Here is a 27979-nt window from a genome sequence, read left to right as displayed (position 1 = left end):
ACCACAGTAGTGGTCGAAACCGGTCACCTTGTTAAATAAATCGTGATCAAGACTGTTTTTAATAGTAATTATATTAATACTCTTCAGCTGCAAAAGCGTCATGGATTGCAGTCCAATCCTTTTCGCATATGTTACATTTTTTGGGGTTGCGCACCTCAATCGAAGAAAAAAATGGTTAAAATGGCTCTGAGCACTATGGGACTTAACTTCTGACGTCATCAGTCCCCTAGAACTTAGAACTACTTAAACCTAACTAACCCAAGGACATCACACACATCCATGCCCGAGGCAGGATTCGAACCTGCGACCGTAGCGGTCGCGCGGTTCCAGACTGAAGCGCCTAGAACCGCTCAGCCACACCGGCCGGCACCAAAGAAACAAAACCGTTTTAGGATTATTTAGTTGTACGTCTGTCTCTCTACCTGTCTAACTTTTAAGACCTCTTTTTCACAGAAACGGGTATATGTATCAAGTTGAAATTTTCACATACTAACGTCTACGATCCCTTGGCAGTGTTGAAAATTTAAGCTACTAAGCCAATCCAACCAAACATACGGCCACCTTTTTATACTCGAATACTCACTCATCAACACCTTTAGGGTACATCCAGTTGATCAAGAATCATCAAATAAGGCAGTAAGCAAGGTTTCACAAGGTTTCACAATTCAAGTAAGAGAGAAGATTAATTTGTAATCATATCACAAAAAAAAGATTTTTTTGCCATTACGGACTTACATTGCATCAGTAATCCGTAATCTTGTAGGGATTTTGACCTCGTTTTCAGTAACAGAGTGACGCGTGATTCACGACGAAGGTTTTTACATATAATTAGCAGATATTTCGTTCCAATTCGCTGAGATACGATGAAGTCAAGTCCATTGCCGCTGTAAAAACGATGTCTTTGCTCTCTAGCCGAGACTAACGCACCACGCCAACGCTACCATCGCAGGTCCTTTACGAACTCCTCGTTCTGCATACTAGCATTCCCTTATAGTCTATGTCTACAACAACATCTGTAATGAAACTTCCTGGCAGATTAAAACTGTGTGCCGGACCGAGACGCAGTTTTAATCTGCCAGAAAGTTTCATATCAGCGCACGCTCCGCTGCAGAGTGAAAAATCTCATTCCAGAATTTGTAATGTTTCAAGGCAATGGAATACTGGTAATGATGCAGGATTACACTTTTATTGTTTGGAATGAGGTTCCGATGGCCCACAAACGTTCGTTGAATCACTTCACAGAACAATTCGACATAGTGACACAACAGTATCCCTATGGTCAGCTCTACCGTTTTCTTCTCTTGAGACTTATTTCAAATCTTATCAGTAATTGCAACAGGGACGAGAGCAGACGAAGTCAACACGACTACAATTGCCAGTTCACACAGCACGTTACCATAACTCAAAAATTAATAAAATAAATGAAAAATTACAACAGAGAAAGTGAAATTACACAAAGGAATTTAATTTTAAATCTTAAGATTAAAACACTCTCGTAAGACTTTAGGAACTGTTGGCCTTGTAATTCCGAATTCATGTGTAATCTTTGGCAGGCTGTGATCCGCTCATCGTACAACGCTTACCACCCAACAGTCGGTTAATTCGAGCGTCAAACATAGCACGTCTACAAATGGGACAACCCTTCCCGAGGTCCAATTTATTTCTACGATGATGAGTATATATTAACGTTCTTCCTACATTCATTTACACTGACAGAAAAAAAAGTCGCAACACCGAGGAGATGTGCAACATAAACGAAAATTGGTGGGCGTGTTTGTACATCTGAAAGGTGATGTCTGTTCAGATTTCGCGCCAGTCGCATAAGAGTAGCACTAGTAACGCCACTACGAGGATGAAAATCGGGCTTGCTTTAAATACACACTTTAACGGTCGAGCGTCAGTTACTTTTGAGAGTGGACGTGGTGAACGGATGTTAGTCAACAATGCCTTTAAGGCGACGCAGACGCCATTATTGACACGTCACTGAGTTTGAACGAGATCGTTTAACAGGGCTACCAGAAGTTGGATGTTCCTTCTGAGATATTGCAGAAAGACTTGGCAGGAATTTAGTCACTGCACACGATTACTGGCAGCGGGTGTCATAAGCATGTACTGTTGCAAGAAGACCGGGCTCCGGACGGCCAGTAACACTACAGAGACGGAAGACCGTCGGCTTCGGAATGTGACTCTGGCGCATCGTACTCTAACTACAGCAGCAGTTAGCATCGCAGTGACACAGCGAACTGTTACAAATTGGTTACTTCAAGGACAGCTCCGAGACAGAAGCCCTGTAGCGTGCTTTCCATTGACCTCAAACCAGCGCCATTTGCGACTCCAGTAGTGTGAAGCGAGAGCCCATTGGAGGGTAGAGTGGAAGTCTGTTGTGTTTTCTGATGGAAGCTGGTTCTGCCTCGGTGCCAGTGATGGCCGTGTGTTGGTTAGAGGAGACCAGTCGGAAGCCTGCAGCCAAGCTGTCTGCGTCCTAGACAAACTGGACCTACAGTTGGTGTTATGGCCTGGGGTGTGATTTTGTATGACCGCAGGAGCACTCTCTTGGTTATCCCGAGTACTCTGATTGTAAATTTTTACGTCAGTCTGGTGATTCGACCTGTTGTGCTGCCGTTCCTGCAGGATAACGCTCGGCCACATTACGTTGACGTAACCCAACATGCTCCACAGAGTGTCGACATGTTGCCTTCGCCTGCACGATCACCAGATCTCTCTCCATTGGAGCACATATGGGACGTTATCGGACGACAACGCAAGTTTCATCCACAAACAGCATTAACCGTCCCTGTCTTGACCGACCAAGTGCAACAGGCATAGAACTGCATCTCACAAATTGACATCCGGCACCTGTACAGTACAATGCAAGCACGTTTGCATTCTTGTATTAAACATTCTGACGGTTAGACCGTTTATTAAAGTACCAGCATTTCACATTTTGAATGGTTCGTCTCGAGCTTACGTTAACCTGTGATCCTGCAACGTCAGTCACTTAAATATGTTACCTAGACAAATGTATTCCCGAAATTTCATTACTCTATGTTAATTATTTTTTGGCGGTGCGATTTTTTCCGCCAACATATAGCATTAGTAAGATATAATCATATCAGTTATTCTATCTTCGTAATTTACCGCTATAATTGCGTAAAACCCTTACTTCAAGTGCACATTACTCTTTTGCAGAGACGGCGATGGGACGAAACGTGAACGCGCAAGCAGACAGCGAATCCGAGTACGTGCGAGCTGTCTATGAGTGAGTACCTGCCGTATAGTGTCTTCTACAGCCCACTGTGTTCTTGACGCCGATTATGTGTTTCTTCTTGGCACACGTTATTCCTGACTTTTTCACTTTTTCACCAAGCACACTGTTAGCTGATCTGGAATTCATTACTAGCCGGCACGGTAGCTCAGCGTGTTCTGTCAGACGGCTGCGTGCTCTCTTAATAAAAAAAACTCAATCAACGATCAACTTCAACAAATGTCTTGTGACGTCCGTCCAGACCAAACGCAACGAACTATATCGAGCAAAATGAAAAAAAAGTAGTCAGAGCGACAGAATGTCAACCCTAAGGGCCCGGGTTCGATCCCAGGCTGGATAGGAGATTTTCTCCGCTCAGGGAGAAAAATCCTAATCATCATCATATCATCCCCATCGACGCGCAAGTCGCCGAAGTGGCGTCAAATCGAAAGACTTCTACCCGGCGAACGGTCTACCCGACGGGAAGCCCTAGTAACACGACATTTACATTTTACTTATTCAGGATAGATCCATCAAATTTTGCGTAACAACATAAACTTCGCCCCATATTCTCAAAATTTAGGACACGAACCACCAGAAGCTTGTCACAAAAGCCCTAAATTAACCTTACCCGCCCCTTTAGGGGCCAATAACACTCACACAAATCACCAAGCACAAATTTACACGCTGAAAACACATACACAACTCTCCTCCCTCATCAGCATGAAATCCGTTAGCGCATTCTGAAGTCAGACGGTCACAGCCCAACGGTACTTCATATACAACATACACAACCATAGCCTTTGTCATCGTGTTTTATTAGATTAGACTGTTTAAGATTAAATGTATTTATTGTTCCATAGATCCCTAGTGAGGAGGTTCTCAAGGATGTAGACATGTCATGAAACAAGGATACACAATACATATTTACAAAAGGAAGAGTAGTACGCAATGTACCCTCCACAGACCTCAAGTGGTCCTCATGGAAGTGGAACAGGTCAAAAAGTCTTAAACATGTATTGCTTGAGGCTTTCCCGACGGACATGTTGTATATATGGTTCTCGGGCGAGACGTCGGATGTAATAGTGAAAACTCCACAATATTTCGTCAGCGCAACTGGCCGACATCTTCAGGTGCGACGAACACACTGCTAAGGCAGGACCAGGGCTCCCCATTTATGCCAGTTTTAGGCAGGAAGTGCGCATGCGTGGAGGCGCCAAATTCGATGGCCAATAGCGACGATATCAACTGATAGCTGGAAGGACAGTAACGCCACCTACAGGATGAAGAACCAAATACTTCGGCGCACGCGCGGAGGCTGCCGCCGCTGCTCTGCGCTGCCATCGGCAGCCCCAGCGACCTCTGTCGGAAGCCGCAAGCAGTACTGCGCGTCCACGTAGGCGCCTTGATTATCCTCCCGTTGTCAACAGAATATTTATGTTGCTGGCGAATCGTCGTCCGTCTTATGACCAAAAGTATTCCTCTCTGCTCGAAGCGACTTCAATATGGCCAGTGCTGGATCCCATGCTGAACTAAGCTGAAAGCTCGTGTCTCTGTTTACAAGATTCGTCGAGCTACGTATTTCCACTGCTTCCTTAATAACACAGTCCCAGTACGAACTCGTCGATGCGAGAATTTTTGTATCTAGGTAATTCATAGAATGGCCTGTACTCAGACAATGCTCGGCCACTGCAGACTTTTCTGGTTGCTCCAGACAAGTGTAGCGTCGGTGTTCAGTGCATCTCTCTTCTACAGTGCGACAAGTTTGTCCGATTTACGACATGCCGCAGCTACAAGGAATCTCGTAAACACCGGGTCTTCTTAGGCCAAGGCTGTCCTTAGATGAGCCCAAGAGAGCTCTGAGTTTTTCCGGCGGACGAAAAACACATTTAACTTTATGCCTCTTCAATAGTCTTCCTATTTTTGAAGAGACACCGCCGATGTATGGCAAGATGACCATTCCCCTTTGTTCTTCGCCTTCTTCCACTTCCTCACGTTGGGTAACCCGCTTTGGTTGTAAGGCACGGCGAATCTCCCGTTCGGAGTATCCATTTTGTTGGAAAATGGTACGCAGATGGAGTAGCTCATTGGATAAGCTGTCTGAGTCTGATATGGCTCGTGCTCTGTGGACCAACGTCCTCAGTACGCCACTTCGTTGCGAAGGATGGTGACAGCTGGTGGCCTGTAAGTATAAGTCCGTATGTGTTGGTTTACGGTACACTGAGTGACCTAACCTGCCATCTTCTTTTCTCCGTACCAACACGTCCAGGAATGGAAGTTCGCCGTTTTTCTCCATCTCCATCGTGAACTTGTTGTTGGGATGATGCGAGTTAAGATGCCCAAGAAAAACATTCAGCGATGCAATGCCGTGAGGCCAGATAACAAAGGTGTCGTCCACTTATCGCCAAAAACACTTAGGTTTCAAATCCGACGTCTGGAGCGCTCTCTCCTCGAAGTCTTCCATGAAAAGATTAGCCACAATGGGAGACAGGGGATTACCCATTGCGACGCCGTAAACCAACACATACGGACTTATACTTACAGGCCACCAGCTGTCACCATCCTTCGCAACGAAGTGGCGTACTGAGGACGTTGGTCCACAGAGCACGAGCCATATCAGACTCAGACAGCTTATCCAATGAGCTACTCCATCTGCGTACCATTTTCCAACAAAATGGATACTCCGAACGGGAGATTCGCCGTGCCTTACAACCAAAGCGGGTTACCCAACGTGAGGAAGTGGAAGAAGGCGAAGAACAAAGGGGAATGGTCATCTTGCCATACATCGGCGGTGTCTCTTCAAAAATAGGAAGACTATTGAAGAGGCATAAAGTTAAATGTGTTTTTCGTCCGCCGGAAAAACTCAGAGCTCTCTTGGGCTCATCTAAGGACAGCCTTGGCCTAAGAAGACCCGGTGTTTACGAGATTCCTTGTAGCTGCGGCATGTCGTAAATCGGACAAACTTGTCGCACTGTAGAAGAGAGATGCACTGAACACCGACGCTACACTTGTCTGGAGCAACCAGAAAAGTCTGCAGTGGCCGAGCATTGTCTGAGTACAGGCCATTCTATGAATTACCTAGATACAAAAATTCTCGCATCGACGAGTTCGTACTGGGACTGTGTTATTAAGGAAGCAGTGGAAATACGTAGCTCGACGAATCTTGTAAACAGAGACACGAGCTTTCAGCTTAGTTCAGCATGGGATCCAGCACTGGCCATATTGAAGTCGCTTCGAGCAGAGAGGAATACTTTTGGTCATAAGACGGACGACGATTCGCCAGCAACATAAATATTCTGTTGACAACGGGAGGATAATCAAGGCGCCTACGTGGACGCGCAGTACTGCTTGCGGCTTCCGACAGAGGTCGCTGGGGCTGCCGATGGCAGCGCAGAGCAGCGGTGGCAGCCTCCGCGCGTGCGCCGAAGTATTTGGTTCTTCATCCTGTAGGTGGCGTTACTGTCCTTCCAGCTATCAGTTGATATCGTCGCTATTGGCCATCGAATTTGGCGCCTCCACGCATGCGCACTTCCTGCCTAAAACTGGCATAAATGGGGAGCCCTGGTCCTGCCTTAGCAATGCCCCTATCACTACACAGGATCTCATTGCTACACTCCGCACAAAACGCAACACCGCTCCTGGTCACGATCGTGTCACCTACCGTCACCTTCGTGAAGCTCCTGTCTCTTTCCTCTCCACCCTGGCCAGGCTCTACAATGTAGTCCTGTCCACCGGTTACTACCCCGACCTGTGGAAAACCTCCCGTATCCTCATGTTCGTTAAACCCGGCAAACCGCAGTCCGCCGTCTCTTCCTACCGCCCCATCAGCCTTACCTCGGTCTTCAGCAAGGTCCGGGAATCTATCCTCACCCGCCGCATCCACCAGCATCTCCGCCAGCACCGCCTCCTTCCCGTTACCCAGTGTGGCTTTCGGCCGTCCTTCTCTTCCGACGACCTTCTCGTTCACCTCACTCATCTCCTTTCCGAACAGCTTAATTCCCGTCGCTCCGCAATCTTCCTCTCCCTGGACCTCGAACGTGCCTATGAGCGCGTATGGCATTCCGGTCTCCTCTTCAAGCTCCAAACCTTCGCCCTTCCCATTAACTACGTCCGTCTGATCGGCTCCTTTCTCTCCCGCCGTCCTTCCTATGTCACCATCCATAACACAGATTCCTACACCTTTTTCCCCTCCGCCGGTGTGCCCCAAGGCTCCGTCCTCTCCCCCCTTCTGTACCTTTTGTACACGGCGGACATGCCGCCGCCGTCACCCCCCGTCCACCTTCTCCAGTTTACCGATGACACCGCCTTCCTTGCCCTTGCCCCCACCCTGCAGCGCTCCCAACACCTTCTCCAATCCCATCTTGACCGGTTCACCGCTTGATGTAACCAGTGGTTGCTCAAGGTCAATCCCTCCAAAACCCAGGCGATCATTGTAGGCAAAACCACCCCTTCCTTCCGCCTCCTTGATTTCTATCTCACCATCTATGGCCATCCTATCGCCCTCACTCCCACCCTTAAGTACCTTGGCGTCACCCTCGACCGTCGCCTCTCCTGGACTCCCCACCTCCGGACAATCCAAGCCAAGGCACGATCCCGACTCAGTCTCCTCAAGCTCCTCTCCGGCCGTACGTGGGGTCTGGACCCCTCCACCATCCTCCACACCTATAAATCCCTCATCCGCCCTATCCTTTGGTATGCCCATCCGGCTTGGATCTCCGCCCCCCCTACCTTTTATAAATCCCTCCAAATCCTTGAACGCCATGCTCTCCGCCTCGCCTATCGCATCCGTCTCCCCTCCCCCACGCGGATCCTGTACGATCTCATCCCCTTCCCCCACCTCCTCCTTTTCCTTGAAAGGATACGGATCCTGTACACCTCACGTAAACTCGATCCTCCTCACCCGCTCGTCTCCCCGATCCTCTCCCACCCCCGCCCGCTGCCGCGCCTGTATTCCCACGTCCCACCCGGTCTCCATCTCTCCACCCTCCTTACCCTCTCCCGAGGTGGCTTCCACCAGCTCCCCCTCCCTGATGATGTCCTCCTCCCCTCCATCTACCCCTCCTATCAACTTTGACCCTGCCCCACCCCCCACTTCCGGTGTCCTTTCCTTTAGGCACCCTCCCTCCCTTCTCTTCCCTTCCCTTCTTTTTCCTTTTTTCCCCCGTCCCCTCCCTCCACCCCTCTTCCCCCGGGCTTCCCCTTCCCCTTCCTCCCTCCCCCTATCTCCCCTGCCCGTGGCATCTCTGCTCTCCCTTCTCGCTCTACCACTCCCCTTCCTCCTCCTCCTCTCTTGGCAGGTCCCCGGACTCGCACACGCATAGTGAACATTCGCACGCCGGAGATCGTCGCCATCAGTGTCTCGTGTGTGTGCTTCGTTTTGTGTGTCGCGTTCTTTCGCAGTTACAACTCCACTGTTCACATGTGCCGTCGCCGTCCTCCGTGTTTTGTGCGCCGTGTCAACAAGTGTTAGTGTTTTTATCGTCCAGCGTGAACGGCTTCATGTTTATTGTTTTTTGTATCTCCATTTTTTGCCCGCCGTTTTTTGTATTGTCTGTATCACTTCTATGTCATGTTATTGTTCCACTTAAGGCTGAAGAGCAGCGTAATGTGCTGCTGCCAGCCCGCCTGTATAGGTGATTAAAATTACAATAAAGAAAAAACAAAAAAAACCTGCCTTAGCAGTGTGTTCGTCGCACCTGAAGATGTTGGCCAGTTGCGCTGACGAAATATTGTGGAGTTTTCACTATGACATCCGACGTCTCGCCCGAGAACCATACATACAGTCTTAAACATATTTTCAGTTAAAAGACAATAACAAACTTCTCACAAAACATATAAACATTCAATACGCTGAGGAGCATATGATAGTTCTTAGACTATTGTATCAACGCATCCCAAATAGAAAATCAGTTTAGAGCACGTATTTACATTGATCACATCACTGCACTGAAGCTGGACGCAAGTCAGATTTTACATAATACACACATTATTATCCATTATTAACAATATATACACATCAGTTGGTTGTACTAAGAAATTCGTCAGTAAAGAAGATGGAATTTGTCACCAATAAATCGTTTAGGTTCCTCTTAAACTGAACTTTATTTATACTACAAATGTTTATTCGTGAGCGATGGACTCCTTTGTGGACCAAAGTAAGTGAATTAAAATCTTATTTAATTTGAAGGTGGAGAGGGACAAAAGAAAGGAAAGGGAAGGAATTATTGATGTCAGCTGCATCGGGACTTTCTGCGGAATCAGTAGCGACGCGTGAAAACGTGTACCGGACTGGGATGCGAAGTCGGAATCTCCTGCTTGCTATGGCACCTCCCGGACACAGTGTTTATCGGCATTGCGCGGGCCATCTAGGCACGCCTCCTAGCCGATCCACATTCCCACGTACCGCCACCTACACGCAGTCTCTGTCCATGTCCCCAATGTTCGCTGCTTTGACATTACCACAGGAGCTCGAACATGATGGTGCATCCACAATGAAGGTGCTGGATTCATTGCCTATCGAGGGACCACGCAATCATACAAATGAATTAAAATCTTTGTGAAGCTTATTATTATTTCTATTATTGGTTCCATGAACTAAATACTTGTTTTGAATAAGATATTTCGCAAGGAATAAATATTCCATTAAGGAATAAATGCAGTATATTAGGATGGGAACCAGTACTTGAGACCTCAGTTATCTGAAGAGGCCTGGATGTTCTAGAATTCAAACCTCAAATAATACGTACTATTTTTGAACTCAAGAACTTTAGCTTCACTAGATGAGTTACTCCAAAATATGACCTTCATTACATTATGGAATGACAGTAAGCGAAATACCTAGCTTTCTCATTTTTATACCAATTATGTGTGACAACATCTGCATTGTAAATAAAGCTCTGTTTAGACGCCTCAGTAGTTCTGTAGTATGCTACCCCCATCTAAATTTGCTGTCAAGCTGTAATGCCAATAATTTTAACAATTTCAATCTCTTCTATCTGCTTGTGGTCGTAATTTAGGCATATTCTGTGAGGGGAAGCTGAGAGTAGGGTGTCTATTAACAAGTTAGTATGTTTTTCAAACTTTTGTGACAAAGAACTGGGTAGAAACCATTTATTAAAGTCCATGAACATTTTACTAAGTAAGCTCTCTAAAACCATACTTTATTTACTGTTTATTGCAATTTCCACACTATCTGAAAATTAACCGAACTTTTTCTCTAGTGAGACCCTTTGTTTTCTGTCAGAGATATGATGAACCATCTTGCATTTCCTTTCATTTCATAATATTCTAATTTACTGGAGAGGTAATTGTAGTTCCCACATTTGATGCGTTTGGCAGGTCACTAAATAATTTATTGCCTAATGAATTAACTACATTCTCACTGTGTGAGCAAATAGCCCTTTTGATATCCAAACTGTATCTTTGAAAACATATTATTTGTAATCAGATGGTTAAAAAGCCTATCGTCTATCACCTTTTCTAAAATTTTCAAGAAAACTGGCAGAAGTGAAATTCAATGGAAGTTTGACAGTATTTCGTTATCTCCTTTCTTATAAAATAGCTTAACTTCAGCATAATTCAACCATTGCGTAAATTTTCCGAGGATAAATGACTGGTTTCACAATTAATTTAATATGTTGTTAAACTCAGAAAACACTCTATGATTAAATTTTGTCGATATTTTATCATAACCACTAAACTTTTTGGATTTCAAAGATTTTACAGTGTTCATTACTTCTACTGGTGTTGTGAGTACCACATGCACATCACTGAAATTATTTGTAATGGCTGGTCTGCAAGAGAAGTTATTTGTAATAGTATGTGCATTCTACGACTGCAGTAACTGATCAAAATGTTGTAATGCTCCATTTTGGTGTAAATTTCGGTACTGCAATTCATACTTCTGCCTTCCAGTTGAGTTTAAATTGAAAAACAGAAGTAAGTGATTGTGACATTAAAAGTTATACCGAAATGGAGCATTTCAAGATTTTAGTTGGCTATTGCATTGCAGAGAGGTCCTGACAAACTCAGAGGGTTGGATTGCTTGTTATTGAGAGCTCCAACGTTAGGCGGGTGATGGAGCCCCTCAGGAAAATAGCGGGCAGGTCTAGGAAGAAGCCCAGTCTGCCTGTCGGGGATCTCAACTGAGACGTGGAGGGGGCTCTGCCGGCAGTGATTGAGCACACTGGGAGCAGCTACCTGCAAATCGTGGCTCATGTAGGCACGAATGACGCCTGCCGTCTGTGTTCAGAGGCCATCCTCGTTTCCTGCAGGTAGCTGGCTGATTTGGTGAAGACAGCTAACCTCAGACACGAGATGGAAGTAGAGCTATCGTTTTTCAGCATCGTTCCCAGAATAGTTCAAGGTCATCTGGTTTGGAGCAGGGTGGAAGGCCAAAACGAGAGACTCAGACGATTCTGTGAAAGTATCGGATGCAAATTTCTCGACCTCTGCTATTGTGTAGAGAACTGTAGGGTGCCCCTTAATAGGCCAGCCGTGCATTACACGCAGGAAGCGACTACTAGGATAGCGGAGTATGTGCGGTCTGGAGTTTTGGGATAGAGACATCCCTCTACATGCCTGATAAGATGTTTTTGATTCCAGGCAGCTTAGCATTCGTCATAGCCGTTTGGAGAAAGAAAATGGTAACAGTATTAGTTAGCTGCAGGGGTGTCTATGGAAAGGTCCCGAAACTAGTCTCGGTTATAAAGGGTAACAATGCCTACACACACGCTGGGAGTGGAGGTGTGTTTAAACCCACAACAATACGACAATATCTAGTGAGATTAATACAAATTTCGAATGTGAAATACTCGAATTATTAAAGGTGGATCAAACATGATCGTAGAATGCTTTTGTAGCCCCTGCCTAAGGAGCAGTAGTGGCGGAACATTTAAGGGGAAACTTGGAGTATATTTCACGTAAACTTTTCGATCATGTTGTAGTATTAGGTGGAGACTTCAACTTACCAGCTATACACTGGGAGACTCAAGTGATTTGGATGAGTGGTGAAATTATTTTAAATTCCTTATCCGAAAAATGCCTAAAGCAGTTAATCAGAGAACCAGCTCGTGAAGGTAACATCTTAGATCTGGTGGTGAAAAACGGACCCGAACTTTTCGACTCAGTGTAGAACAGAGAATTGGTGATCACAAGGCCGTTACAGTATCACTGAATACGGCTGTAGACTGGAATACAAAGAATGATAGGAAGATCTTTCTTTTGGCAAGAGCGACAAGGAGCAGATTTCAGATTACCTAAAGGTCAGCATGAAAATTTCATCTTCGGCACCAACAACATTGAGAATCAACGGACAAAGTTAAAGACCGTTGTACTTTATCTTTAGATAGGTATGTGCTGAGCAAAGTTGTGAGCGATGGAAAAGACCCGCCATCGTTCATCATCCATGTTAGAAAGCAGCCACGAAAGCAAAGACTGCCTCACTGCAAATTTAAACGTAGCCGAAGTCTCACTGACAAACAAGAACTAAGCGAACCAAAAATTAGCGTAAAGAGAGCAATGCGTGAAGCGTTCAACAAATTCTAAAGTAAAATTCTGTCTAGCGACTTGGCAGAAAATAAATGAAGTTTCGGTCTTATATTAAACCAGTAAACAGATCGAAGCCATCCTTTCAGAAACTGTATGAACTTTATGGCATTGAAACGGTGGGCGACACACAAAAGGCCGAAGTACTGAATGTCTTTTTTTCAAAACTGTTTCACAGAAGAGGATCGCACTATAGTGTCGCCTCCAAATTATCGTTCTAATGAAAAAATGGCTGAAATCGAAGTAAATGATCAAAGGAAAAATAGCTACTGGAATCGCTCGACAGAGGGATGGCCACTGGACCTGATGGGCTACCAGTACGATTCTGCATACAGTACATTATGCGAAAGAATTTGCCCTTATTTTTGCAGCTGCAAACCGTAGGTCTTTGGAGGAGCGAAGTGTTCCTGTTGATTGGAAAGATGCACAAGCCATTCCCGTTTCCAAGAAAGGTCCTCGAACAGACGCCCAAAACTATAGTTCCATATCTCTGACGTCGGTCATTTGTAGAATTTTGAAACATGTTTTGTATTCATTTATTATGATGTTTCTGGAGACCGAAAACCTGCTTTATAGAAATCAACATGGATCCCATAAACAACGGTCCAGTGAAACCCAACTTGCTCTGTACGTCCAAAGACCCGGAAAGCAGTAGACACAGGCGCCCAGGTAAGTGCCGTAAGGCATTCGATTCTGTTCTCCACTGCCGCCTAATGAACAAAATGCGAGCGCAATGAATATCAGACCAACTGTGTGGTTGGACTGAGGTTTTCTAGCAAACAGAACACAGCATGTCATTTGCAGTGGAGAGAAGTCTTCAGACGTAAAAATTACTTCGGGTGTATCTTAAGAGAGTGTTATAGGTGCATTACTATTCACAGTATATATAAATGAGATAGTAGACAACATCGGAGAAGCCGCAACGCTAGAAAATTGTAGGGAAATGCAAGAAGACCTGGTGAGGATCGACACTTGGTGCAGGGAGTGGCAGTTGACTTGCAACATGAACAAATGTAACGTATTGCAAATACAGAGACAGAAAGACCCATGGCTGCATGATTAGATGATAGCAGAACAATCACTGGAAGCAATCACTTCCGTAAAATATCCAGGAGTACGCGTACGGAGCAATTTAAAGTGAGTAGACGACATAAAACTAATCGCAGGAAACGCAGATCTCAGAGTGTGACTCTCTGGAAGAATCTTCATGATCTGTAGTCCATCAACGCAGGAGGTAGCTTACTCGTTCGAAAGATACTTTAATATTGCTCGTCAGTATGTGATCAGTACAGATAGGACTGATAGAAGAAACAGAAGATCCACAGGAGAGCACCACTTTTCGTTATATGTTTATTTAGTAAGCACCAAAGGGTCACAGATATGATCAGCCAACTCCACTGGCAGATGGTACAAGAGAGGCGTTTGGGTCATGGTGTGGTTTACTGTTAAAGTTCAGAGAGCGTACGTTCCTAGAAGAGTCAAAAAATGTAATGCTTCCTCCTAAGTACCTTGCGAAAAGACCATGAAGATAAAATTAGTTGGATTCAGCCTCACAGGGAGGCTTTCCACGAACTATCCGCGACTGAAACAGGAAATAGGGAACGTGACACTGGTACACAAAGTTCCCTCCGCCACACACTGGAAGGTGGCTTGTGAAATGCAGATATAGATGCAGTGCCTAAGATAATAACACCTAGTTAAAGAAAAATAGCTATGGCGTGAACAGATCTTAATGAAATATAGAAAGGAAGGTTAAAATGGTTACACAAATAACACAGGAATTAAACTTTCCGGCAGATTTAAGCTGTGTGCCGGACCGAGAATCGAATTCGGGACCTTTGCCTTTCGGGAGCAAGTGCTCTATCATCGGAGCTACCCAAGCACGACTCATGCCCCGTCCTCACTGCTTTACTTCTACCAGTACCTCGTCTCCTACTTTCCAAACTTCACAGAAGCTCTTCCGCGAACCTTGCAGAACTAATGGTAGAGCACTTGCCCGCGAAAGGCAAAGTTCCCGAGTTCGAGTCTCGGTCCGGCACAGAGTTTTAATCTGCCAGAAAGTTTCATATCGGCACACACTCCGCTGCAGAGTGAAAATCTCATTCTGAACACAGATATTGATTTTCAACGCATACAAGAAAGTGTACAGATTCGAACTGGGTAGTAAGAAATAAATTCACCTTTCAGTTTTGGAACAGTTGCAGTATTTCTGTAAACTATGTTCCTATTAGAATAAAAATGAAACGAAGTAAGCATAACAACAGACATAAGCATTAATTCTGGTCCAGTAGCTGAAATAAACATACCTTTGACGACCTTAAGGACCACATAATGTTAGTTATGTCCTCATTAACTACACACTCAAAGCTAAAACATGTTTGCCAAAGGAGTTAAATTATTATTGAACTAGTGGGGGTAAGTCAGAGGAAAAGAATGTAGCAATAGTGTAGTCTATACTAACTCAAAGAAAGACTTGAATAACTTTGCTTAAAAGCTAGTGTCACAAAGCGTAAAATCTCCTTAAAAATAAGTCACTGATTTGTATGTATTAAGATGGTGCGTAAGTTTGTAACGTTTTTGTCTTGCATGTTGCTATGGGTTTATTTATCGATTGTCACTTATTATTTGTAGTTCGCTGTAACTATTTTAATTTTTACATATTGTCATTTGGAGATAGTGAGAGAAGCTGTGGACGTTAGAAAATGTAGTGCAAATGGAGAAATCGAACATTTCCGACCTATTCTTCTGTTTGAGTTCCATAGAGGGATGACAGCAGCCAAAACAGCCAGAAATATTTGCGCCTTATACGGGGATAATGCCACTGGACAGAGCACGGCAAGAAAATGGTTTTCTCGTTTTAAGGACGATCTTTTTGACATTAGTGACTCTTATCTTCAGGAAGACCTCCGGGATTTGATGAAGATCGTTTAAACGTATTAATCCGCAATGATCAACGTCAGTGTTCTCGTGAACTGGCAAATATGAAATATGTAAATGTCGCGTGACTGGGGCCTCCCGTCTGGTAAACCGTTCGCCAGGTGCGAGTCCTTCGATTTGACGCCACTTCGGCGACTTGCGCGTCGATGGGGATGAAATAATGATGAATAGGACAACGCAATACCCAGTCCCTGAGCGGAAAAATCTCCGACCCAGCCGGGAATCGAATACGGGCCTTTTTTTCGATATACACTACTGGCCATTAAAATTGCTACTTCAAGAAGAAATGCAGATGATAAACGGGTATTCATTGGACAAATATATTATACTGGAACTGACATGTGATTACATTTTCACGCAATTTGGGGGCATAGATCCTGAGAAACCAGTACCCAGAACAACCACCTCTGGCCTTAATAACGGCCTTGATACGCCTGGGCAATGAGTCAAACACAGCTTGGATGGCGTGTACAGGTACAGCTGCCCATGCAGATTCAACACGATACCACAGTTCATCAAGAGTACTGACTGGCTTATTGTGACGAGCTAGTTGCTCGGCCACCATTTACCAGACGTTTTCAATTGGTGAGAGATCTGGAGAATGTGCTGGCCAGGACAACAGTCGAACATTTTCTGTATCCATAAAGGCCCGTACAGGACCTGCAACATGTGGTCGTGCATTATCCTCCTGAAATGTAGGATTTCGCAGGGATCGGATGAAGGGTAGAGCCACGGGTCGTAACACATCTGAAATGTAACGTCTACTGTTCAAAGTGCCGTCAATGCGAACAAGAGGTGACCGAGACGTGTAACCAATGGCACACCATACCATCACGCCGGGTGATACGCCAGTACGGCGATGACGAATACACGCTTCCAATGTGCGTTCACCGCGATGGCGCCAAACACGGATGCGACCATCATGATGCTGTAAACAGAGCCTGGATTCATGCGAAAAAAATAACGTTTTGCCATTCGTGCACCCAGGTTCGTTGTTGATTACACCATCACAGGCGCTCCTGACTGTGACACAGCGCCAGTGATAACCGCAGCCATGGTCTCCGAGCTGATAGTCCATGCTGCTGCAAACGTGTTCGAACTGTTCGTGCAGATGGTGGTTGTCTTGCAAACGTCTGTTGACTCAGGGATCGAGACGTGGCTGCACGATCCGTTACAGCCACGCGGATAAGATGCCTGTCATCTCGACTGCTAGTGATAAGAGGCCGTTGGGATCCAGCACGGCGTTCCGTATTACCCTCCTGAACCCACCGATTCCATATTCTGCTAAGAGTCATTGAATCTCGACCAACGCGAGCAGCGATGTCGCGATACGATAAACCGCATTCGCGATAGGCTACAATCCGACCTTTACCAAAGTCGGAAACGTGATGGTACGCATTTCTCCTCCTTACACGAGGCATCACATCAACGTTTCAGCAGGCAACGCCGGTCAACTGCTGTTTGTGTATGAGAAATCGGTTGGAAACTTTCCTTATGTCAGCACGTTGTAGGTGTCGCCTCCGGCGCCAATCTTGTGTGCATGCTCGGAAAAGCTAATCATTTGCATATCACAGCATCTTCTTCCTGTCGGTTAAATTTCGCGTCTGTAGCACGTTGTCTTCGTGGTGTAGCAATTTTAATGGCCAGTAGTGTAGTTCGTTGCGTTTGGTCTGGTCGGACGTCACAAGACATCCGTTCAAGTTGATTGTTGAATCTTTGACTCAGTTTTTTTATTACAGAGAGCACACAGCCCTCTGACCGAACATTCCACTATCGTATGACATTTTCATGTAATGGGGAAGTGTATCTCTGCTTACTCGTCACCAATTGGCTCGTGAACAAAATCGACCATTCGTATCCAGCATAGTTACTGCCGAAAAGAAATAGTGTCTTTATGCTAACATAAGGGAAAAAAAGGAATGGTTGAGCCTAACCTAAGCAGCAACTCTCCGTACAAAGACCTGTGCGCATCCACAGAAGATAACGTTATGCGTCTGGTGGAATAGCGACGGTGTGGTGTAGTAAGAATTGCTTCCCCGAGGTGTACCCATCGCTGTTGACATTTACTGTCAACAACTGAAACGTCTTTGCAGACGCAATCCAAGAACAACGGCCAGGGAGACTTAACTGATGCTATTCCACGGTAATGCCCGTCCGTGTTTTGCAAGGCTGACAACACAATAAAGGAGGTCGATAGGGAAGTCATTCCGCAACCATCCTGTTCACCTGATCTTGCGCACTTCGCCTTTTACCCCTTCTCTATCGAACAATCTTCAAGGAACTTCCTTTCCAGATAGAAATACGCTCCGAACGATGGCTCGATGAGCTCATCTATTCAAAACCACCTGATTTCTACACTCACGGTACCGAACATTTACCCCAACGATGGCAGAATGTTGCAAGCAGTCAAAGATAACATTATTGATGGCTAAAGTCCCTGTTAAGTGTATCTGTTGTGTTTATTAAACCTATGGAAAAACACCACGAAGTTATACACCAACCTAATGTTATAGCATAAGTATTGATAAACAAATGTTCAGCATGACTTCTGTAATGGTAGATCATACATATACTTTTCCCACAACGCAACTAACAAAAACTGATAGAAACTATTATGGAGCTTTCATTGATCACAAAAAATCGTTTTTACAGAGTAAACAGGATAAAAATATTTGAAACCTTCCTGAAATTTGATTTCCTCCAACACTTACAAGGGTAGGCCGCCAATTGTGAAATTCAGATTCGATTCATACTGCGCATAATAAAAGCTCATGGCCAGAGGTGTAATGTGGCAAAGCACCAAGATGCACTTCTCAGCCGTTATCGAGAAAACCGACAGTTAAAAGAAACCGTTGCCGTGAAATTCTCTGTACAGTTAATAACTTTCTACAGCGTCGTGGCGCAGCGGTAAGCGCTCGGGTTCGTAATACGAAGGTCACCGGATTGAATCTCGCGCCATGCAACTTTTTTTATCATTTGTTTTTTGTAATTCAAATATATATATATATATATATATATATATATATATATATATATATATATTTGTGTACACATTTATATATATATATATATATAATTCCCGCAATCAGTTGCAACAATTATGCATATAATAAGTTGTTGAAAGTCGTTTGTCGTGGAAAAATAATACTTGTAATAAAACACCAAGTGGATATGTGTGTGTGTGTGTGTGTGTGTATACATTTGAATTGCAAAAAAAAAAAAAAAAAAAAAAAAAGTTGCTTGGCGCGAGTTTCGATCCGGCGACCTTCGGATTACGAACCCGATCGCTTACCGCTGCGCCACGACGCTGTAGAAAATTGTTAATCGTAGAGAGTATTTCACAGCAACGGTTTCTTTTCACTGTCGATTTTCTCGACAGCGGCTGAGAAGTGCATCTTGGTGCTTTGCCACATTACACCTCTGGCCATGAGCTTTTATTATGCGCAGTATGAATCGAATCTGAATTTCACAATTGGCGGCCTGCCCTTGTTAGTAAAAGTTATATGACATGTTGAGCCGGCACGGTAACTCAGCGTGTTCGGTTAGCTGCCCTCTGTAATAAAAAAACTGAGTCAGTGGATCAACGCCGAACTGAAACGGGTGTCTTGCGACGTCCACCCCGAGCAGATACAACGAACGAAAACGAACAAAATGAGATTAAAAAAATGGTCAGCGCGACGGAATCTGATACCTAACTGCCCGGGTTCGACTCCCGGCTGGGTCGGAGATTTTTCTCCGCTCAGGGACTGGGTGTTGTGTTTTCCTTATCATCGTCATTTCATCCCCATCGACACCCAAGTCGCCGAAGTGGCGTCAACTCGAACAGACTTGCACCAGGCGAACGGTCTACCCGACGGGAGGCCCTAGCCACACCGCATTTCCATTTTACATTAGCTGAAAATCATAGAATACCAGAGAAATGTTTTCTCTGTCACAGATTACCTTTCTAGTTTAGTTGAATAGGGGACGATCTTTGAAAGGCACGATACAAGCTTAAGACTGTAGATATTGAGTACAGTTTGAATGTAGTATATATAAAATTATAGCTGTCGGCAGAAGAACTGGACGAAGTGCGTCGTATATACTCGTACTGGGGAAGGCAGGGTCCTCGAGGTGTGCAGCAAACAAACAGATAACCCTGCACAACACTCATAAACGCGATCAAGACGTAATCTGTAGCATCTCAACAAGGTTTTATATTTATAATTGTGAAATTTCAGTACACCCTGTGATGGGGATAGTACCAAGCTGCAGCCCAATCAAAAATGATTATGGATGGAACATATGTGAGGCAATGTTTGAATTCCATAAATTAATGACAGTCCCAACATTCCATTCACTGACTTTATGCCTAAAACTGACGTGAAAGCACTTGCGCCTACGTTATCGCTACACGGGTGCCCTCCGTCGATTTCAGCGCCCTCTGTTGAGTAAAATTTTTCCTTTCTGAAGATATTAAAGAAATCACTAGTTCCCACACCTTACCAACTGAAAACAGCCACCATGCTCCAGCTCCGTTTGCCAAACGGATCTGCACAGATTCCGTAATAATCTAATCCCAGAAGTACCTTGTAATGGTCAAAATTTCCAACAGAATGATTCACCTAATGTCTTGTGGAGATACACTTTGCTGACTTACTGGACTGCGAAAGATGTGGCGATCAAATTCCATGCAACCTTTCAAGTACTGTGTATGTGGTCTGACCAATGTAGCCATTGCCACACTAATGTGGTATTCTGCAGACTCCAGTTTTCCGCAGACCCATATCATTCTTTACCGAGCCATGACGAGCTCAGGTCTTTGTAGGTGGTCTTTAGCAGGCCTATAGAGGGCGTGCATGCAATATCATCATTATTGGCACACCCGTTCCTGCTATCCTCAGATGGAGTAAAGCTCGGCAAAGGGCTCTGAGAATGCTCTCATACAGCTTTAGCCTAAGCATATGCCTTTCCACGCAAATTTTAGGTATAAAATCAGTGACGTACACCAGAAGCCTACAGTGAAAAACTCACCTGAAGATAACTGAATAGTTGTCAGCCGAAATATAGTGGCAAGGTGTCGACGTCATCCTACTGCAAGCGCAAGACCTCATGGAATACTCATTACGCTGGAAAATTTAAAGAAACACAGTGCTAACATTACTTTTTGAATTCGAACATAAAAAAACAAAGCTAAAACACTGACACATTTCAATTCCTTTATCATATCATTGCTGTATCTATCTACGTAACACGAATACAATAAATGTGTAAATGAAACTGAATACAAATTGCCAAAGAGTGATGGAATACATACTACAGGACAACGGAGAAATGAAGATATTAGGCGAGAAATAAAGGTGTTCAACCTGGTAAAGATAATAATAAAACACAGGAACAAAAAGAAATAGTCTGTGGCAGAAATTAGTGGAGTCAAAATACTAATGACACTTCTAAATTTCAAATTAAAAAATTGGAAACAGAACGTTAGATAAGAGAAGACAGTGTGATTGCACCAAGGATTTTAAAGTTGAAACAAACCGGATTTTTTTTTAATCTTAAACGCTACTGCTGATAGTAGAGTGCCTGTAGGAACAACAAAAACTTTGACAGACCTTGAACCCTCATGACGTCACGTGCGGTCATTCCATGGTATCACAAGTCATATCCTCTTTATAAATAACGTCAATGTGATGATGTCACGAGTCACACTCTCTATCAATGACATAATAATCATGAAGTCACAAGCCACGCTTCCTTTTCAATGACGCCACATTGGCAGGAAACTCAATACATATTGACAAAAAAAACAGGCCATCAGTATGTATGTGCCCTGTTCACTCTGAAGGAGTGGCATCATTAAAAATAAAAAATAAAAAAAGTACTTTGGCTTCACTTGAATTTCGTAAAATCGAGACACTTTCAAAAAAGATATTGCCATATTGGCAGTACTACAGTATTTCCACGTTGAAAAAGAAAAAATACATAAGCTTCACATGATATGCTTAAACTGGCACCATTCAACAAATTCATCTCTCTCTCTCTCTCTCTCTCTCTCTCTCTTTCGTGCTCTCCTGCCATTTTCAAAAGTATGCAAAATGTCTGATTTATCCATCAAAAATGCGTAAAGGTATTGATAATACTCAGTATTTTCACGTAAGAAATACACCTGAATTGCGTAAATGGACTCCATGGCCAAAAGTATCTCCATGATGAAAAATGTTTAAACGATAATACCCACAGAACCCAAGAAAAGATTGAAGTTGTTTCTTACATTTCGTACAGCTTCTAATTTCTGCGGATCCGGCTCACTGAAGCTGACGAGATAACACGTCCAAAAACTTGGATTTTCTTTTGAGCGGATTCCGACTTTTGCAAACTGAGTGCAGCTCCAGCTGATTCAGATGTATTCATAACCTGATCAAGAGTAAACATTTGCTCTCCCCACGAAGGAGATACAATTAAATCATCTACGTATCCCATTACGTCCTGTGAGAGTTCCTCTCCAAGGATCTCATGCAGAGCTCTTACAAATGCTGCTGACGTAATGTTTAAGTCGGCTGTCATCCGTTTGAAACGGTAACACCGTCCACTGCAGAAAAACGCAATATACTTTCGATTTCATTCCTCCAGTTCCAGTTGCCAATACCTACTTGTCATGTCAAGATACTAACAAGTACCTGCAAACTTCTGCAAAATCTCCTTTATGTTTGCGGGCTGATCCCTCTGGGGCAAAATATTGCGAGCGTCCAGCACAAGCCTGACGGATCCATCTTCTTCATGACTGGGTGTATTGGATTGCACCATTCACTGTCTGATCTTTCAGTTATATCATTGTTCACCATGCGTTTAATCTCCTCTCCTACGACCTCTCTTCTGTTGTTGTTGTGGTCTTCAGTCCTGAGACTCGTTTGATGCAGCTCTCCATGCTACTCTATCCTGTGCAAGCCTCTTCATCTCCCAGTACCTACTGCAGCCTACATCCTTCTGAATCTGCTTAGTGTATTCATCTCTTGGTCTCCCTCTACGATTTTTACCCTCCACGCTGCCCTCCAATACTAAACTGGTGATCCCTTGATGCCTCAGAACATGTCCTACCAACCGATCCCTTCTTCTAGTCAAGTTGTGCCACAAACTTCTCTTCTCTCCAATCCTATTCAATACTTCCTCATTAGTTATGTGATCTACCCATCTAATCTTCAGCATTCTTCTGTAGCACCACATTTCTAAAGCTTCTATTCTCTTATTGTCCAAACTATTTATCGTCCATGTTTCACTTCCATACATGGCTACACTCCATACAAATTATTTCAGAAACGACTTCCTGACACTTAAACCTATACTCGATATTAACAAATTTCTCTTCTTCAGAAACGCTTTCCTTGCCATTGCCAGTCTACATTTTATATCCTCTCTACTTCGACAATCATCAGTTATTTTGCTCCCCAAATAGCAGAACTCCTTTACTACTTTAAGTGTCTCATTTCCTACTCTAATTCCCTCAGCATCACTCGACTTAATTCGACTACATTCCATTATCCTCGTTTTGCTTTTGTTGATGTTCATTTTATATCCTCATTTCAAGACACTATCCATTCCGTTCAACTGCTCTTCCAAGTCCTTTGCTGTCTCTGACAGAATTACAATGTCATAGGCGAACCTTAAAGTTTTTATTTCTTCTCCATGGATTTTAAAACCTACTCCGAATTTTTCTTTTGTTTCCTATACTGCTTGCTCAATATACAGATTGAATAACATCGGGGAGAGGCTACAACCCTATCTCACTCCCTTCCCAACCACTGCTTCACTTTGATGTCCCTCGACTCTTATAACTGCCATCTGGTTTCTGTACAAATTGTAAATAGCTTTTCGCTCCCTGTACTGTATTTTACCCCTGCCACCTTCAGAATTTGAAAGAGAGTATTCCAGTCAACATTGTCAAAAGTTTTCTCTAAGTCTACAAATTCTAGGAACGTATGTTTGCCTTTGCTTAATCTAGCTTCTAAGATAAGTCGTAGGGTCAGTATTGCCTCACGTGTTCCAATATTTCTACGGAATCCAAACTGATCTTCCCCGAGGTCGGCTTCTACTAGTTTTTCCATTCGTCTGTAAAGAATTCGTGTTAGTATTTTGCAGCCGTGAGTTATTAAACTGATAGTTCGGTAATTTTCAAATTTGTCAACACCTGCTTTCTTTGGGATTGGAATTATTATATTCTTCTTGAAGTCTGAGGGTATTTCGCCTGTCTCATACCTCTTGCTCACCAGATGGTAGAGTTTTGTCAGGACTGGCTCTCCCAAGGCTGTCAGTAGTTCCCATGGAATGTTGTCTACTCCCGGGGCCTTCTTCATCTACATCCTCTTCCATTTCCATAATATTGTCCTCAAGAACATCGCCCTTGTGTAGACCCTCTATATACTCCTTCCATCTTTCTGCTTTCCCTTCTTTGCTTAGAACTGGGTTGCCATCTGAGCTCTTGATATTCATACAAGTGGCTCTCTTTTCTCCAAAGGTCTCTTTAATTTTCCTGTAGGCAGTATCTATCTTACCCCTAGTGAGATAAGCCTCTACATTCTTACATTTGTCCTCTAGCCATCCCTGCTTAGCCATTTTGCACTTCCTGTCGATCTCATTTTTGAGACATTTGTATTCCTTTTTGCCTGCTTCATTTACTACATCAATTAAATTCAATATTTCTTCTGTTACCCAAGGATTTCTACTAGTACTCGTCTTTTTACCTACTTGATCTTCTGCTGCCTTCACCACTTCATCCCTCAAAGCTACCCATTCTTCTTCTACTGTATTTCTTTCCCCCATTCTTGTCAATTGTTTCCTTATGCTCTCCCTGAAACTCTGTACAACCTCTGGTTTAGTCAGTTTATCCAGGTCCCATCTCCTTAAATTCCCACCTTTTTGCAGTTTCTTCAGTTTTAATCTACAGTTCATAACCAATAGATTGTGGTCAGAGTCCACATCTGCCCCTGGAAATGTCTTACAATTTAAAACCTGGTTCCTAAATCTCTGTCTTACCATTACAGAATCTATCTGAAACCTGTCAGTATCTCCAGGCTCCTTCCATGTATACACTCTTCTTTTATGATTCTTTAACCAAGTGTTAGCTATGATTAGGTTGTGCTCTGTGCAAAATTCTACCAGGCGGCTTCCTCTTTCGTTTCTTAACCCCAATCCATATTCGCCTACTACGTTTCCTTCTCTCCCTTTTCCTACTGACGAATTCCAGTCACCCATGACTATTAAATTTTTATCTCCCTTCACTATCTGAATGATTTCTTTTATTTCATCATAGATTTCTTCAATTTCTTCGTCATCTGCAGAGTTAGTTGGCATATAAACTTGTACTACTGTGGTAGGCGTGGGCTTCGTATCCATCTTGGCCACAATAATGCGTTCACTATGCTGTTTGTAGTAGCTTAACCGCATTCCTACTTTCATATTCATTATTAAACCTACTCCTGCATTACCCCTATTTGATTTTGTTTTTATAACCCTGCAGTCACCTGACCAAAAGTCTTGTTCCTCCTGCCACCGAACTTCACTAGTTCCCACTATATCTAACTTTAACCTATCCATTTCCCTTTTTAAATTTTCTATCCTACCTGCCCGATTAAGGGATCTGACATTCCATGCTCCGATCCGTAGAACGCCAGTTTTCTTTCTCCTGATAACGACATCCTCTCGAGTAGTCCCCGCCCGGAGATCCGAATGGGGGACTATTTTACCTCCGGAATGTTTTACCCAAGAGGACGCCATCATCATTTAACCATACAGTAAAGCTGCATGCCCTCGGGAAAAATTACGGCTGTAGTTTCCCCTTGCTTTCAGCCGTTCGCAGTACCAGCACAGCAAGGCCGTTTTGGTTAGTGTTACAAGGCCAGATCAGTCAATCATCCAGACTGTTGCCCCTGCAACTACTGAAAAGGCTGCTGCCCCTCTTCAGGAACCACACGTTTGTCTGGCCTCTCAACAGATACCCCTCTGTTGTGGTTGCACCTACGATATGGCTATCTATATCGCTGAGGCACGCAAGCCTCCCCACCAACGGCAAGGTCCATGGTTCATGGGGGTAGGACCTCTCTTCTAGCTAGTGGTATTCGAATATGATTTAATTTTAAATGGTTCACGCGGCCACACTTTAATATGGCGTTTGCACAGCTTCAGAAGTCCCGGTCTCTTGAAAATACAATACTTTAGCATTTATACGTAAAACTTCTTGCAAGACTTCTTCAGAAGAAGCGGGAAATTTACTTAAGCCATCTACTTTTTCCTGAATTTTTGACATGACGTCTCGAACTTCTTCAAGCTTTTCCCTGGGCACATTATCTTTCATATATACTGGCGCTTCAGTTCCATCATCTGTTTGCTTCTGAATCACACTGATTCCAAATCTTTGCAGACACGTCCTCCTTTTCCTCTTCTAAACCGACGAAATTAACATCCAATTCATCATGCCCATCACCGATACTTAAACATCCTCTTCCATAACCAATCTTAAATCTTCTATCTGCCAGACAGTCATTGCCAAAAATCCAATACACAGTCAAAGAATCAAGAGTCAATATCACCACGTCGAAATGTCTGTCTAAAATCATGCATCTAATGAGTGCCTGTCCAGTAACAGCACGACTTTTGCGCCCAGGTGCTGTAATGATATGCACACTATTGAGAGGGAAAATAAGTACCTCGATGTCTGTCATCCGTATCTCTGAGTGACGAACGATCCAGAACTCTTCCATCACCTATTGTCTGCTGGTTACGACTACCAAAATCATTTTCTTTGCCCTCATCGTTTCGAATTTGTTCATCATTATGAATGGAAATTCTCCAACGTTCATCCCCTTGTGTGTCGTTGTGTCCCTGTTGATTGCCTCATTGTTGGTCCCACGACTGACGTCCGTAATTATCTTGCCGCGGTGCATCATTTCGATGGAACTGTTGATTACGATGAGTCGAATTTCGCTCTGATCCCCTCGGCGTTTCTTCATTATCTGTTTCTTCTAAACGATCAATAACGTTTAATAACTCACCAAAATCATCAAATATTCGTGACGCTGTTTCCTTATTTTTCTTGGTAAATGCTTTATCAAAATTATGATCAAATCGTCATCACTAATAGGACCTTCAAGATAACTATTGCGCTCCCAGTGTTTTTGAAGAAGTTAGTTGTTTCTCGCGCGACCAGTATTTGCACTTTCAAAGCCTGCAAATGTAATATACTGATACACGGTTTCCCCATGTCTTAGCACCTGCATTCGTGGTCTTGCACAAATATATATTTTTTTCCTGATTCATTTTGGACTCGTACTCACTGTTAACAAGTTTTTTACAACAACCTTTACCACGATTTTCTTGCGATTAACATTTCTGCTTCTTGTCTTTCTTGTCGGATGGTGTTTGTATCTACTGGGGTATGAGATATTATTACATTCTTCATTGTGTCCTCCAGTCTGGCCGGCCAGGGTGGCCGAGCGGTTCTAGGCGCTGCAGTCTCGAACCGCGCGACAGCTACGGTCGCATGTTCAAATCCTGCCTCGGGCATGGATGTGTGTGCTGTCCTTAGGTTAGTTAGGTTTAAGTAGTTCTAAGTTCTAGGGGACTGATGACCTCAGTGCTCATAGCCATTTTCTTCCAGTCTGTATTTTTGATTCTAGATCGGAACATTGTTGTTCCATACCTGATATTACTTTGACTGATTTCTCTTCTTCCTCACACGCAGTTTGTGCTCGAACTGCCTCATTATTTGTAACGGCGCCGCTTAGTAAAACTTGTTTTACTACTTCCGTTTGTGAGTTGACTTGTTTCTGTATCTCAGTTACATCTGCGTTGATCTTTTAACACTATATTGTAACCTTGTGTATGAATTCCGATTGTTTCTCATCAACTGGTTTCCTACATTTCTGAGCAAAATTATTAAACTGACTCTGAAACTCATTACGAAAATTCACCATATTTTGATCTAATATTTTGTCCAGTTTTTTACTTTGTTGTTCGAAATTTTTGTTCATATTTCGCTTATGGTCATCAAGATTTTTGTTCAAATCAGCGTTCATTTTTTGTAAAAACTGCATCAGTACGTACTCTCTTCTTACAACCTCAAACCCATTGTTATCTGTTACTGCCTCACAGGGTTCAACATTTACATTCAGGTTGGTATTTTCACTTTCTCGGACATCTACATTTTGAATTCTACCACATAGTTCTGGTTCAGTAACAAGATCCGTTGTCCTGATAAACACTGTCCTCTCCGTCGATTAT

At 43.7% G+C, this 27979-nt stretch overlaps 1 protein-coding gene across 1 annotated transcript in view; it reads left to right on the top strand.

Moving 5' to 3' along the window:
- The window catches only part of LOC126237430 (cytochrome P450 4c3), a 348050-nt gene that overhangs the window by 80737 nt on the left and 239334 nt on the right, over window positions 1–27979 (top strand). Inside the window, exon 5 of the mRNA XM_049947583.1 lies at window positions 3190–3259. Within this exon, the coding sequence (XP_049803540.1) occupies window positions 3190–3259 (70 nt within the window). The remainder of the gene's footprint in view (window positions 1–3189; window positions 3260–27979) is intronic.

This window comes from Schistocerca nitens, chromosome 1 (assembly GCF_023898315.1).
Source record: "Schistocerca nitens isolate TAMUIC-IGC-003100 chromosome 1, iqSchNite1.1, whole genome shotgun sequence".
Classification (NCBI taxonomy): Eukaryota; Metazoa; Arthropoda; class Insecta; order Orthoptera; family Acrididae; genus Schistocerca; species Schistocerca nitens.
The sequence above is the reverse complement of the archived record's forward strand: the minus strand, read 5'-3'. Positions and strand labels throughout refer to the sequence as shown.